The sequence below is a fragment of the Atractosteus spatula genome, chromosome 9, assembly GCF_055471065.1.
Source record: "Atractosteus spatula isolate fAtrSpa1 chromosome 9, fAtrSpa1.hap1, whole genome shotgun sequence".
Lineage (NCBI taxonomy): Eukaryota > Metazoa > Chordata > Actinopteri > Semionotiformes > Lepisosteidae > Atractosteus > Atractosteus spatula.
In genome coordinates this window covers 20626871-20642689 of record NC_142714.1, presented here as the reverse complement: position 1 = coordinate 20642689, position 15819 = coordinate 20626871, and the positions used below count along the sequence as shown (strand labels likewise).

At 40.9% G+C, this 15819-nt stretch overlaps 1 protein-coding gene across 1 annotated transcript in view; it reads right to left on the bottom strand.

Annotated features, from left to right (window-relative positions):
• galnt16 (UDP-N-acetyl-alpha-D-galactosamine:polypeptide N-acetylgalactosaminyltransferase 16) overlaps positions 1-15819 on the bottom strand; it is a 55714-nt gene that overhangs the window by 32268 nt on the left and 7627 nt on the right. The window contains exons 2-3 of the mRNA XM_088925578.1: positions 10299-10480; positions 2649-2747 (exon numbers count right to left, since the gene is read on the bottom strand). Coding sequence (XP_088781704.1) covers positions 2649-2747; positions 10299-10480 — 281 coding nt within the window. The remainder of the gene's footprint in view (positions 1-2648; positions 2748-10298; positions 10481-15819) is intronic.

Here is a 15819-nt window from a genome sequence, read left to right as displayed (position 1 = left end):
CATAGTTCAGCATTTAAATCATTCAAAATTAAATAAAACATCACAGTATTTGGGCATGTTCACCCAGACTTCCACAATTTTTCCTTAAAAATAAATGTATTCAGTATAATAGCTAAATTGTATAATAATCTCAAACCACATATGCACACAGAGATGGAAATGTGTACATGAGCTAGAACACAAACAGGAGTCTGTGACATCACTAATGAGGACAAGTAGATTTGGAAACCTAAAGACAGAAAAAATAAAAAAGGTAAAAATCTGGAGCAGAGGAGGGCAAAACAGATGCTAAATTAAAATATTTTTCAGTTCTCTTTTTAATGTTGGAAAGATCAAACACTTCTGCATGATACAGATAACATTTTTCTGAAACTTTTTAGCAAATCTTTCAGAATCATGTATCCCTACTATGTAAAAAAAAACTGACAGTACAGAAGTCCAATTTCCACGATGCATCACCCCCTAAAAAACAGAATTGAATTACCTTTAAATTAAGAAGTGTTTCAACATAAAAAAAGAAACCTTGCCAAAAATTAAAAACAAGACCAATCCCACAATAATGTTCAGAGGTAGATCAGGTGTATATCTATCTTCAGACTTCATGGGTAAGTTTCCTTAAGATCATCTGTCTACTTTGATGGAGGAGTATATTAAGGGCAAGCCCCTAACCTCCCCTTGATTAGATACTGTATCGAGCCTAATGCCTGCACCCTACTGTAGGTGCCTCGCTGGGATATGTTATGCTGAATTGTCCAGAGAGGTTGATTGGACACTCCAGACACAGCAAAAGTAACAATCTTGTGAGTTGGCTAGTTACAGATTGGGGATCAGATTGACCTGCTCCAGGCTACGATTAACAGTCTAATTTTTCTAGCAGTTCTAGTAGTTCTCCTATTGAAATCAGAGCAGTTTAGTAAACTAGAACACTGGAAAGGGCAAAACCAGGTAACAGTATTAGAAGCAGAAATACACAGCATACGGTGTCTAATCTTTTTTCGGAATTTGTATACTTTGTTTTTACAGGGAGCTACAGTATAAACCACATCATTTTCCCAGTTTGTGGCCAAGACAAGACAAATCTTACAATGCGAATATAAGATAGAAGCAGCAGTAGATAATTTGTATTAAGTCTAAAATTAAGAAGAGCATTTCACAGTCATTGCTTTTCATTTATTCCTAGTCGTCTTTTTATTGTGCTTCTTAAATATAATTTTTAAATGTGAAAGCTGTATGGATTGTTTCTCCTTGTAATGGGTAAAGTTAACTTTAACGCACTTGGCATCTTAGGAAAACATCCATTCTGCCATCCAGCCATTTTCAAAACCACATTATCCAATACAGGGTTGCGGGAGAGCCAGAGCCTATCCTGGCAGGCAACAGGCAGAAGGCAGGATACACCCAGGATGGGATGTCAGACCACTGCAGTCTGCGGGAAAGACGCACTAGAAATGAAGCCAATCTTTTATAACATGAAGTTCTTAGCAGCCTCCCTAGTCATTTTATCTGATATACAGTATATATATGTATGTATGTATGTATACTGTAACACATCATCTTACCACACATCTGTACATCACATCACAAGCCTAATTCTATTTTAAAGCACCAGAGAAAACTAGTTTACATTATTTAGAAAATAAATTAGATTAGTTGTATTAAAAGGCTTTTTTCAGTCCGAAATATGTATATCACTTATGTATATCGTCTCTATGAAGCTCAAATTTTACTCATCAAAAGAGGTAACAATTTGGTTATGTCTGTGCAACCTAAATTTTACTGGGTATTGTGATAAAATATCAATATCAAAACGTTTTGTTATTTATAGTTTTATATAGTCTTTTTATCCCGTTTTCATCCTTGCAAGGTCTTTCACATACATATACACACAATACTTACCTGCCAAGAATAGGATCATTACTACATGCATTATTGTCTTATTGTTTACGTATTCTATTATTTGCTGCAGTTGCTTTTAAATATTTTAGGTGTGGATCCACAACTGACTTCTGTCGTATTTGCCTTCTATATAATCCTCCATTTTGAAAAAGGTGACTGACCCCTACATGAATGGAAACCTACCTGTCAATCAGAGGGGAACTGGGAGAGGCTTAGAGTATTTAAACTAGGCCGTGGAGTTCACCATCCAGTATGGTAGAGGTCTACTTAGCAAAACTTGTTTATGTTGGGTCAAAGCCTGACTTTTTCTGTAAACATTTTCTTTTTAATTAATTAAATAAGTAGAATTTTCTTTGCTTTATTTTTTGTGTGGATTCGGTTTATTTTTAACCTACTGTGACACCCCTTAAGTGAAAACATGATGTTATGTGACAGGTATAAAAAAAAAACATCCAGTAGTTGTTGCTCCTGCTGTCTTCTCAGTAACTATGGGAGCAATTGCAGGTAACAGGTCTATAATTACTAGTGTCTTACTAGAATCGTGCCATGAAATATCCCATGATTCACAGCTAAATTAATCAGAGAACTGTTAGGATGCATCAAGCCTCTCTCTAGATAAAAATTAACCTGATATAAATACGACCTATGGCTGTGCGTGGGGATGGTGTTTGCCTGTTCATCATACAGAGAGAGTCGTTTCCTCCTGCGCCTCAGAAAGGAGCTTGGAGATGCAGGGCTGCTGTCTGTCTTACCTCTTGATAGTGCGCAGCAGGGTAGAGCGGGCCTCATTGTGGAAAGTGATGACCACGCTGGTGGGGGGAAGATCAGGGTCAAAGGTTACTGCCGCACACCTGCAAAGAAAAACATTATGACGTTACTGCAAAACACAATTATGGTCAAGTGCACTGTACCTCCAGGCAGTGTAAGAAATGCAAGGTATCTAGATCCTTACATTTCCATTTTCTGTTCAGTCCAGCACTGGGTCACAGTGAGCCTATCCCAGCAGACAATGGGTGCAAGGCAGGATACAACCTGGAGGGGACACCAGTCCAACACAGGACACACACATACAGTGGTGTGAAAAAGTGTTTGCCCCCTTCCTGATTTCTTATTTTTTTGCATGTTTGTCACACTGAAATGTTTCAGATCATCAAACAAATTGAAATATTAGACAAAGATAACACAAGTAAACACAAAATGCAGTTTTTAAATGAAGGTTTTTATTATTAAGGGAAAAAAAAAATCCAAACCTACATGGCCCTGTGTGAAAAAGTGATTGCCCCCTAAACCTAATAACTGGTTGGGCCACCCTTAGCAGCAACAACTGCAATCAAGCGTTTGTGATAACTGGCAATGAGTCTTTTACAGCGCTGTGGAGGAATTTTGGCCCACTCATCTTTGCAGAATTGTTGTAATTCAGCCACATTGGAGGGTTTTCGAGCCTTAACTGCTTTTTTAAGGTCATGCCACAACATCTCAATCGGATTCAGGTCAGGACTTTGACTAGGCCACTCCAAAGTCTTCATTTTGTTTTTCTTAAGCCATTCAGAGGTGGACTTGCTGGTGTGTTTTGGATCATTGTCCTGCTGCAGAACCCAAGTGCACTTCAGCTTGAGGTCACGAACAGCCCCAGACCATCACACTACCACCACCATATTTTACTGTTGGTATGATGTTCCTTTTCTGAAATGCTGTGTTACTTTTACACCAGATGTAATGGGACACACACCTTCCAACAAGTTCAACTTTTGTCTTGTCAGTCCACAGAGTATTTTCCCAAAAGTCTTGGGGATCATCAAGATGTTTTCTGGCAAAACTGAGACGAGCCTTTATGTTCTTTTTGCTCAGCAGTGGTTTTCATCTTGGAACTCTGCCATGCAGGCCACTTTTGCCCAGTCTCTCTTATGGTGGAGTCATGAACACTGACCTTAACTGAGGCAAGTGAAGCCTGCAGTTCTTTGGATGTTGTTGTGGGGTTTTTTCTGACCTCTTGGATGAGTCGTCGCTGCGCTCTTGGGGTAATTTTGGTCGGCCGGCCACTCCTGGGAAGGTTCACCACTTCCATGTTTTCGCCATTTGTGGATAATGACTCTCACTGTGGTTCGCTGGAGTCCCAAAGCTTTAGAAATGGCTTTATAACCTTTTCCAGACTGATAAATCTCAATTACTCTGTTTCTCATTTGTTCCTGAATTTCTTTGGATCACAGCATGTCTAGCTTTTGAGGATCTTTTGGTCTACTTCACTTTGTCAGGCAGGTCCTATTTAAGTGATTTCTTGATTGAGAACAGGTGTGGCAGTAATCAGGCCTGGGTGTGGCTAGAGAAATTGAACTCAGCTTTCCAAAGATGTGATAAACCACAGTTGATTTATGTTTTAACAGGGGGGGGGCAATCACTTTTTCACACAGGGCCATGTAGGTTTGGATTTTTTTTTCCCTTAATAATAAAAACCTTCATTTAAAAACTGCATTTTGTGTTTACTTGTGTTATCTTTGTCTAATATTTCAATTTGTTTGATGATCTGAAACATTTCAGTGTGACAAACATGCAAAAAAATAAGAAATCAGGAAGGGGGCAAACACTTTTTCACACCACTGTAGATAAAGGGCACAATTTAGTGACACCAGATAATCTTATCACCATGTCATTGGACTGTGGGAGGAAATAGGCGAGTCTGGAGAAAACCCATATAGTCGTGGGGAGAGGGTGAAACTCACAGTTCGTAGGTCCTGGGATTGATTCTGAACTACAAGACTGTAGTGCCAAACACCACACCCCATGCCGCAATGCCCCTAATGATAACAGCTTCATTCATCCAGCACTTTTCAACCCAAACGGTCCCCAATTTGCTTTATGTATAGATATAGGGCAAACTGTGTAAGCAGGGAGGAATCTGGACAGAATAACAGGACACCTGTAAGGCTGTAAGTGCCATGGGATCTTTAATGATCAAGGCTGTAAGGACCTCAGTTTAATGTCTCATCCAGAGGATGGCAATATTTTCCTACAGCACAGTGGCCCTCTGTCACCGTATTGTTTTGGTAAAGTCTGGTCCGGGGAAAAGATCGCCACCTACTGGTCTTGCAACGCAACCAGACTGCTTTTAGAAATGTTCCTTAAAGATCTCTTATCCCAGTAGGAGGCAAGATTGCAGAATATAACAATAACAAAATACAATAAAAAGAAAAAGGCATCTACAGTATATACACTCATCCCTCACGAAACAAGAACTTATTTGCACCTATTTTTTGTTCTACAAGTAAACTTCACACACTTAAACGAACCCAAAGGATGTAGCGTGTTCTTCCATTTTTATTTTTTTCCCTCTCAGCTGTTGTTATCTTTACTATCTTAAGGACAATGAATTGAATATAATAACTAGTATGGTTTAGAATAATATTTTGAATGTGTTATTGGTTAAAAAAATGGCAGCATGGTGGCATTGTAAGATAACTTTATTGGCCATATACAATTTCTTGTATTAGGAATTTGTCTTTTTGCATACTCCAACTTGTTCTCCATGAGACACACAGACAGGGAGAGAAGCTTGGGGTCAGAGCGCAGGGTCAGCCATTTATATGGCGCCCCTGGAGCAATTGTGGTTAAAGGCCTTGCTCAGGGGCCCAACAGAGTATACGAATTGGCAACCTTCAGCCACAGGCACAGATCCTTAGCCACAGAGCCACTGCACCGACCCTGGTGGTTAGCATACTGTAGTTGCCTCACAGAGCTGGGGTTCAATTCCAGATCTGGGGTGCTGTCTGTGTGGAGCTTGTATGTTCTCCCTGTGTTTGTTTGAGTGGGTTTCCCCCAGGAGATTCGGTTTCCTTCCTCAGTCCAAAGACATGCTGGTACTGTAGGTTAACTGGCTTCTGGGAAAACTGGCCCCGGTGTGAGTGTGTGTGTTTGTGTTAGCCTTGCAATGAACTGGTGTCCTGTCCAGGGTGTACCCTGCCTTGTGCCCATTGATTCAGCTCTCCCACAACCCTGAATTGGAAGAAGCAGTTAAAAAATGGATGAAATTGGTAAAAATATTGAAATGCGAATTTTAACATTTTATACAATGGAATGTTTTATTTTGATAAGATTATCTGCACTATGAATGCACAGTATTGAGATCACCAGGCAACTTGATGCTCTATCTTTATTTTCACCATTTTATTCTGTCTTTGACTACTTACATAATAACTTTTGCAAAGTAAAATATTGTTATTAGTTTGTTTTATAATTATTGTTCATGTGTACTGCAGAGAACATAAAAAATATTTCTCCCCATAACTGCTTCATAATAAATTTAATCATAACAGTTTGCATAAAAATGATTTGTTGTCACATATAAAGTAGCAGTAGCAATTAAGGGTGACAAATTATTCAAATATATGAGAAAAGTACTTAAACGTAGCTGGATGATGTCCTGTTATGAGCACTTGGATGAATCATGGATTTTTATGGGAATTCAGTTTTCATTTATGAACAGAAATCTTGAAGCCAATTGTGCTCATATAGAGAGAGATGAATGTATATTGAAACATGTGTTTCACTCATAAAATGATTATGTGCAATAAAAGTCAGACTCCCAAATGCTCTCCAGGTACTGTATGAATCCATACAGTAAATATTCTTGTTTGATTCTGTAGGACATCAGCTGTAGAGTCAAGTGATTCAATCTTTTGAACACTTGGCACCCGAGCGGTGTGGGTTCCACGTGCACTTAAGTGCTCCGATAATGTGTTGCCCTTGAGTGCTTCTTATGGGAAAATACAAAGCACACCGCAGGTAGTGAAATCTAGAATGCAACCTAACAAATACTTTGAAGGTAATCTGTAGTTTGCCTTTTCAGCTTTTGCCAGAACTGAATTGTCTAACATTGTAGCAATTGTAACTTTGCTAAAAAAGAGAAACACTTTTGCTGTGACAAAACCAATAACAAACAACACTTAAAAACCCCAAACTCTCAGACATATAGTTTATTTAAATACTGGCACAATACTATTACAGATGTTTGTCATACAAAATGCAAATGACCATTTTCGCACTGTCACTTTCAGCTAGAGAGTGATCGATCAGTTGCTCATACGCAATGTACATCCTTTTGTTTCCTGAGGACCGGTGTGAATGAATTAGGGGAAATAGATGATCTAGAGATTAGAGTGGACATGGAGAGGCACAAGCCTGATTTCTCTCGGAGAAGCTATGGTGAGATAAATTGCAACCAAACTGATTTTCCACAGTTCAGACCACAAGAGACAACTGTTTTAACTGTTTTTAGACAGTGCAGGGGTTCACATTCATTATTGAGGCAACCTGACAATACCTTCACGCACAGTGAACCTCACAATTTGAACATTTGCATATGATAATTCAGCTTACACTGCAATTATTAGCTTTAAAGAGAGAAACAATACAACACAAGAGTTAAAGACTCGAGTAAAACATGGCAACGTTACCTTTCCAAAGCTTCAATATCTCATTTCCCCACTACGTACAGTTAATTACTTCTTTTAGCAATCGTTCAGCTGTTAAACATCCCTAAAAAACCCTGTATATTGGCTGTCCTCTAGGGCCAGGTTAACCGATTACTGAAACTGCCTTTTGCAGATTCTTACAGGTCTCATGAATTCCTCTACTGGAACAGGTAAATCGCAAATCTATACAGGAACATCTCTTTAAAAGTGACTGAGGTGGGGTTAATCACAATAAGAGCCCCCCTTCCATTGCCGAGTTCCGCCATTCTGTGCAAGAAGATTGCCCCTGCCACTTAAATCTGTCCTTCATCCTCTTTCATTTTGGAACTTGGGATGAGGCATCCAATACTACCCCGATATCAACAAAGCTGTAAATACCCCAGGCCAGGTGAATAGTTACCACGACAATTGATTCTCCAGTTTCTTTAAGTCCAGTATAAAGTAGCAGCACAAACTTGATTCGTCCTGTTGGCTCTGCCTCACTGAGAGGAACCCACAACTACAGAGGACAATTTCATGCCTCGATTTCCAACAGCAATTTGTTTTGTGTCGAAGCAGAGCTCTGGATATAGCATTTTACACAACACTCACCTGTATATAACTTACTCTCTGTTAAGTCGTGTGCCTCTGTGCCAAATAAGGGAAACTGAGAGGAAATCTGAATGAACCCAAATCTTCACCCCATACAAAAGATCGACCACGGGGCACAGCAGATTTCATGAACAGTGGCAAGATAATCGAAGTGGGATTGGCTTGGGGCTTGGGGTCAGCACACTCAGTGCTAACCAGAAAGAAAGGAATTACAGCGTAGAGAGGTTCTTATTGGTCGGCTGAAACCAGCTTGTGTAACAACAGACCTGACTGCACATTCGGAAACAGAAAAGTATTTAAAAAAAAACAGTGTAATCAAAAACAAGAGGACCTATTTATCACTGCAGAAGAACACTTTATGCCTTGACTGATGTGACACTTCGATGGAGCTCGGGATGGATTTCCAGAGCCAAATGATTTATATTGCCAGAGTTTGTGCCAAGTGAGCTTAACTGCAGCTTTTTGCACAGTTCACTCTACGTGCCTGCGAGGAGTGTGGTGCAGATGTGCTCGTATGGTTTCTCATTGTCTTTGTCTGCTTCGCACTGCACTGCACGTGTATCTGCAAAATCTTCTGAATTCATCCACAACTGAACTACAGTGATGTACGTGTGGTTAGCCATGAGAGCACATTGTGATCTTTACAAATGCTCACTGACATGGACAGAAAATCCTGCATCTTGCTTGTGAGGGTTTAATCTTTGCTGAGACTATACCTATACCTACTGTATATATAGGGAGAGACAAACCACAATCCCAACCAAGCTCCAGGTATTGTCTCTAATGTCTTTTCCCAGGGTTCAACAGGGTTCAACAGTTTCTGAAATTGCAGATCACACAAGTATAACAGGACCATTATACCAAACTAAGAATTTGTTTTATATAGAAGTGTTTTTGAAGTAATCTGAAAATTAAATTTAAAACCATATCTGAAAGAGGCTTCATCTTTAGAGACTGCTAATAACAAACAGCCAAAAGATGGAAAATCATGACAATCAATTTATTTATCACTCAAGTACACTTTTTAACTTGTTGTTTCTCTATCTGGGCAGAGATCACTTTATAGAACCACCATTAAATTTAATTACATTTTTTACACCTCCTGCACTATGCTGTTGTTTCACACAAAGACCTGAAACAAAAACACTGTATTGGTGATTATTTAGCGAAGTTCAGTAGCAGATTTTTGCTTATTACTGTCCCAGGTTGCCTAGTTACAGCAATTTAGTAAAAGACTGCAGAGCATATTTGAGATAAGAGCACTGGAGCGAAAAACAAGATTCCCATTTCTTTGATTAAGACCACCAATCCCTGGAACTTTGCTCTGGAGCCCCTAGGTTCCTAGAAGCCCTATAAGTGTATGAAAACACTGAAAAGTTGAAGTCAGTCCCTAACAGCACCGCCCTTAGCTTTGACAGAATCTGAGATTATAACATTAAAAACTGCTGTGGGGAATCTGTACATCTGAGGCTCCTGGGGAGTAGCACAATCTTAACAGTCTCTTCCTATATGATTTGACTAATTACAGATGCACTTAGCCACAAGCCCATGAGGAAACACTGCACTGTCCCTGCATTTGCTATGAAAGCACAATTAAGTCTTGAGTCATGTTTTTTATCAGAAAGCCACACAGTTGCAGAGCTGCAGCATTTTGGACGGATGAATTCAATGGGTGCAGATTAATTCAGCACTTAAAATAGCCTTTGTGTAAAGCAGGCTGCAGGATCAATAGGAAACTCAACAGCATGCTATTTTTAAAGGTGACGGTAATGGTTCTAAAGCAATCTCTGCGATGTCCGCAGTGGGCAGAGCTGTGCTGTGTCTGTTCAGCTTCTCTAGCAAAATAGTACTTTAACAGCATCGCAGACAGCGAAAAGCCTACTACTTCTTGGGTTTTAAGCGAAATGTTTATGTTGGTTGACAGGCTGTTAGAAGCCAATGTTAGAACGTCTGAAAGCTGGTGGAATTTAAAAACGCCACATGCGATCCTAAAATCCAGATTCTGTGGGTGGAAAATCTAACTCCTGACACTTGACAAATGCTGTCCGACATCAAGAAGAGCACGAACAAAATTTGCTTGCGAGGGTGAAAACTTTCCTGTTCTCATTTTGTGTAACTGACTGTCACTCTCCTCCACAGGAGGAATTCATAATTTAATACCCAGAGACTAAAACTTGCCGAAAGGTGCTGGAAATGGTATTTTACATTTCTTCTTAACAAAGTCTTCTCTGCTTAAAAGGGACGCCTGGTGGTCAGAAACCAAGTAAAAGACTTACTAACTGGACATGAGCTCAGCCGTGCCAAGGGCTGCCCAGTACAGGGTGTGCGAGTGTGCGTGCTGCCCACCTGTAATGGCGCGTGTCGCGGATGGCTCGCTCGCTGCTCAGCCGGTCGCTCTCCTGCTGGTTGAAGGCGTGCTCGCGGTATGGGTCCTCTCCTGCCTTCAGCTGCTTGCCAGACAGGTAGGCCTTCTCATCGAAATGGCTCCCTTGCCTGCCGGCCCGCTCCAGCCGCGGGGCCCGCGTCACCTGTGGGCACAAAGCAAGGGCACCAGCTAGCGCGTCGTCGGGTGGGCGCCACGTTTCAAGCAGGCGGCACTGAAACTGCTTAAAAAAAAATAAACCACTCACGATGAGCACTATGAGCACTGAGGGTGTCGAAGATCTTTAATATTCAAGAGAAAATGCTTTTTCACTCTTCCTTTACTTGACTGACACCTTTATCCAAAGCAACTTCCATTTATACTGTATAAGCTTATCCTCCTAGGAATTTTACCTAAGCAAGTTGCACACTGTACCTTTCTTAAAGCTACAACAGCCAAACCCATACCTGGGACTTGAAGCCACAACCTTCCCATTAACCTGGCCCAGTTCTGAGTTAAGAGCTCTTCCTGTAATACTTCAGCTTGTTTAGTTACCCTTTATCTGAATCTGCAGAGAGCATGAAACTCTAGAATTCCACATTAGAATGTAGAGTGCGAGAGGGATCCTGTACCAGAGAGAGGGGCACAGAGGGAGAACTGAGAGAGGGTCAGTGCTAGGATGACTGTATCACACCAGGGTAGAAACAGAGAGCCTGAGAACACAGATACCAGCCTTGTATTACAGCTGAAAATCTGAGAGCAAGACAGAGAAAACGGATACTTGCTTTATATAGGACAACCCAAGAGTGGGGGAGGGGAGATGGGGGTAGCAGTCTATTTTACCAGAATCAGTGACATTGAGGACAGTTCTGGGAAGTGAACAGCAACTTGATGTTATGAATTAAACAATGAAGGGAGAAAACACAGCCTTCAGAATCAAAGCCTTTCCTGCACCACCAGTTGGAACTGTCATCACAGACATTCTGGTTTCAACTAAGAACGTCTTTCCATTGTTTTTATTATGAAAGCGTCCACAAGCTTGTGAATGGTTGCACAAAGGAAAGCAATCTTCCTCAACTGTACCGTACAGGAAGATGTGGCCTAAAATCGAGGACCCAAGAATGGAAGAGACAAGAGTAGCCAGTCCACAGGTCACTCTCTGGTAACCGCAGGCCCTGAAAGTCCAATATGAACAGCATCTGGGCTAGAACTAAATTCAAAGATTCAAACAAAATGAAACAAGAACAAATTAAAAATCAGTAATGCTTACGAATATACCTGCTGTTTAATTAGAGCTGCTGTTTCTGAGTTCTGGAAATAAGAGGACATTCTCAGCCCGTCAAACTGAAAAACCGTAAATGTTGGAACCTGGTGCCTAATCCTTCGAAAAACATCCGAGTTGGCATAGCTGGGCAGATGCTCATCAGAGACTGGTCTCCTGGTGTGGGACTGGATCACACTTCTGATGAGAATTTTTCTCAGTCCAGGGTTCTTATGTGTTCAAAAAAACTGAGCGAGGATATTGCACTATACTAAAAAACAGGGATGGGAAATGTTTGCGTTTTCAATGAGGTCTTGATAAATTCTTTAAGAGTATCATGCGCATTTTGCTTTCTAGAAGAAAGCAAAACGAAAGATTAAATATTGAAAACGGCTTAAATTGTTGTGACAGTTCGGTTTCCAGACAGTGAATGTTCCCCTCATAGGGCATGCTGTACAGTAGTTCTTTTTCTATTCCTTGAATGCGATCCTGGAAGGGTAGAATCCATCACGGATGAAAAAGAAGAGCCACTCTTGTATAGATTACAAGCCCAAGTCTCTTACAAGTCTCTCTTGCAGACTATGCCTGATCTTAGCCTGTGGTGGTCTTGTTAAAACAGGACTGGCCATCTCCTGCCAGAGGCGCTCCAACACACACGCAGTGTACTTCACTCCTGTTATTAATGAGGTACCCAGGGAAGAAAATAGCTCGTGATTAAGTTCTGGGCATTATCTCAGTTTCCATTTCAAAGACACAGTACTGGGTTAAAGCAATACCTCTGGCTGAGCTTCATGTCCCTGCTAAATCCTGAAAGTAGTGGCAGAGAAGGAAATTTGGAAGGTTGGAGGCTTCCTCCATACTTTCCTCCATGAGAAACTTGGCTTTTCACAGCATATTTTCAGTCTTGTCCAATGGTACAATATGACAAGGGAACACAGACTCACGATAGTGTCTGAATTCAATATTTTACCCTTCTCTCCATTTTCCAAAGCACAAGAACAGCATGGAAATCTTATTCGATGGAAAAACAGGACAGGTCTCTAATCTGAATGGGATGGCTGTGAAGATTAGAATACAAATCAATGTCAAAACCTTTAGCAAAACCTACAGCAAAAGCACCCGCTACCCAGAAATGACAGTTTGGGCTGTAGCACTTCAACTGAGTTTTAATATGCTTTTTATAGCAGAGTAAGGTTTGCTTCAGCCTTCTCAGTGTTGTATAAAAAAGATAATCCTCTATAGGCGAGGTGTATGCAATGCAGACATGATGAGTCTCGCACACAAGGTGTCTGAGTGTTGAGGTGTCTAAGGTTATGCAAGCTTTAATGTTTCATTTTCAAAGTTTCTGCAAATTGAGTTTTCTGGAAATGCAGGGACAGATAGCTACATGACCAGCAGAGGCAGAAAACTAATTTCTCAATAAAACTGATGGGCAAATATTACAGAATGAAGCAGATGGACAATGCACTGCCGTTAATGGAACATGGTTATATTAAACTGTAAAATGTAACAGCCACCTTGACCAAGAGGCAGTGAATACTGTACCTGACACAACATGGCTCCAAAACACTGCTGGTTTCTGTTCTATTTTGTGCTCGACTTGGCCTTGCACATTGCTTAAACAGGCACACATTTAATAGACTCACTGGTATACAATACCGTAAGCAGATGTGTTGGGGGAAAAATGAACAATTCTGCTGCATTTTCCCGTGGTTAACATGTGTAACATTATGCGGGGGTGTGGCCAGTGTGGAGGTGGAGCCCTGGAAGAAGGGTGACGCCCCCCCTTTGTAGTCCCAGCTGTCCCGGCTCCTAGAAGATGTGCCACAGCTGGGCAGGTCCTATAAAGGCACACAGGACACCCCCCGAAGGGACAAGCAGGGCCACACTCGGAAGGGGGAGTTTTTGCACAGACTGTTCCTGAGGGATTGCACCATCTTAAGGCATTGTTTTTCTTTTTCCTTTTTCTTTTCTTTTTCTTTTTGCCTGTCCCGTCACCTACTGTATCTTCACCGGGGCAGGCACACCTTTTTCACACACTTCTTGTTTCCTTTTGGCCTTACTTGCCCTGCTCTTCCAGACTGGACCCCGTTAAAAAGGGTAAGCCCAGCCTGGAGGTGCACATGCACAGCAGTACACCTTTCTTTTTGCTTTCACCACTTTTTGTGTCATTTTTGGTCCCTGCTAACCTGTTCCAATGTTCCAATAACCTGTTTCTGCAATGTGTGGAAGGCAGAGTCTTCATCATAAAGATTTTTGACATTCTGCTAAGCTAGCACTACAGTATGTAAGAAAAGTAATAAAGTATGTGCATCCAAAATCAATCCAGAATTAAAATCACAGTGGAGAGCACAATGTCAGTTGGTTTCCTGCAAGCTAAATGTACACGAACTTCCAAAACAAATCAGCTCAGTAAAAGAAAAATATTAACTTTCTATAGTAAATTTACACACCATCTAAAAATAGAATACTAAAATATACGTAATATAAAACGTAAACTTACTCCCATTGAAATGAAAAGAAATCAGACTTCAAACATTTCATTGCTCCTACTCTTCCCAGACTAATATCATCAACAGGTATTATCATACCCTAACTGTGTTACAGTCCCAGCATCCCGCCACCAGAGGGCACCTCAACCTCTAGTGCCTACTTCATCTGTGCAGCAGAGGCACAGCTCAAGCAGACGGCAGTAGCCAATCCCTGCTTGCCCAGTGTCCCTACCCCGCCACGCCTCCCCTCCCCCAAACCTATTTAAACCTTGCTCTTTGTTCAAGCTGTACTTAGTATTGTTGACAATTTGTTTTTAGCTTTTTGCTCCAGCCTTTGTGGAATTTTTCCTGTACTCCTTGCCTGACTTCTGGCTTCTGGCCTGTTTTCTGACCTTGGCCTTTTGGATTGTGTTTCTGGCGCTTGATACTAAGATTGTCTTCTGCCTTTGGACTTTCACTCACCTCTTGACTCTGACTTTGGAACCCACATTCCTGGACTTCTGAGTTGTGAAACAACTTAAACTGGCTGACAGATTACTAATATTAAAAGTGTACACAACAACAAAAACTATGTAAGATGGAGTTCAAAAGAAATTCTGTTAAAAGACGGCAGGCTTACCACAGCTTAGTCTATGAAACAAAAACAATTAAATTAGACAAGGCCTGTTCCTCCAGGGATCAGAATATTATATAGTTATGCTTGAAGACATTTTAGTTCTATTGTTAAAAACAAATTATCTTACAATTCATGCACTATTCTGCCTGGGATAGGTAGGTTCCCTAGTTTTTGTCCTTAGAAGGTAAATTTAGGTAACACGCTGATAATGTAATTTTTATAGCAAAGGATAGGAAGTAGAACCTCTTTCTAGACTGACATATGTAATTTCTTCATTCTGACTGTTGTTAATGACTAACGCATAAAGACAATTACTAGCATAAACTTTTTGACATTTTTCACAAAAATTATTTCCTTGTATTTGAAACATTCTGTCTCCTCCTTCCACGTTCTCTCCTCCACCTGCATCTTATACCCCAAGCTATATTTCGGCTGTCCTCTGTCCTTCAGAAAAGGATCCAGTGCTCTATTCCAGAAGTGTTTTCCCAAGACTTCATATTCGCACGGTGTAGGACACTGAATTGTCAAGTGATGAGGTGGACACAGAAATTAAAGTGAGGCTACAAAACCAAAGAGAGGTAAGTGATTATACCCCTGCTGCCCCTAACAACCCTCAGCAGAAAAGAGCAGCGATACGTACCCACAGATACAAACCTCACCTGCACTGAACATATGCCTGCAAGATTAAGGAACAGGCAGCTGACTGTTTGCTTGCTTCACATTCGTCTTAATAAACATGAATGGAAAAGTAAAGATAATTTTTGAATATTTAAATTCATGTACTGGAATACTGAGGGGGAGACACAGCATAGGGGGTAAGGTGATGGATTTACGAGTGGGGTGTGGGTTTGACTCCCCAAATACTGCTGTTTAACTTAAGGTACTTTACCCTGATTGCTGCAGTGCATAGCTATCTGAGAGGGTCCAGCGATTTTTTTAAATTATTTTTATTTTTTTAGGGTTGGGCTCCGTGATGGGCTCGTCTCCCAACTGGGGAGGAGATAGGGAGTCTTGTTATCTCTGCCTGTTTAATGCTATGGAAAACCAGGAGGAGCTCTGGACTGAGGGGCAGTTGTGCCTAAAATATGGATCTGTCAACTGGAATATGTTGTAACAATATGTTGGAATATGTGACA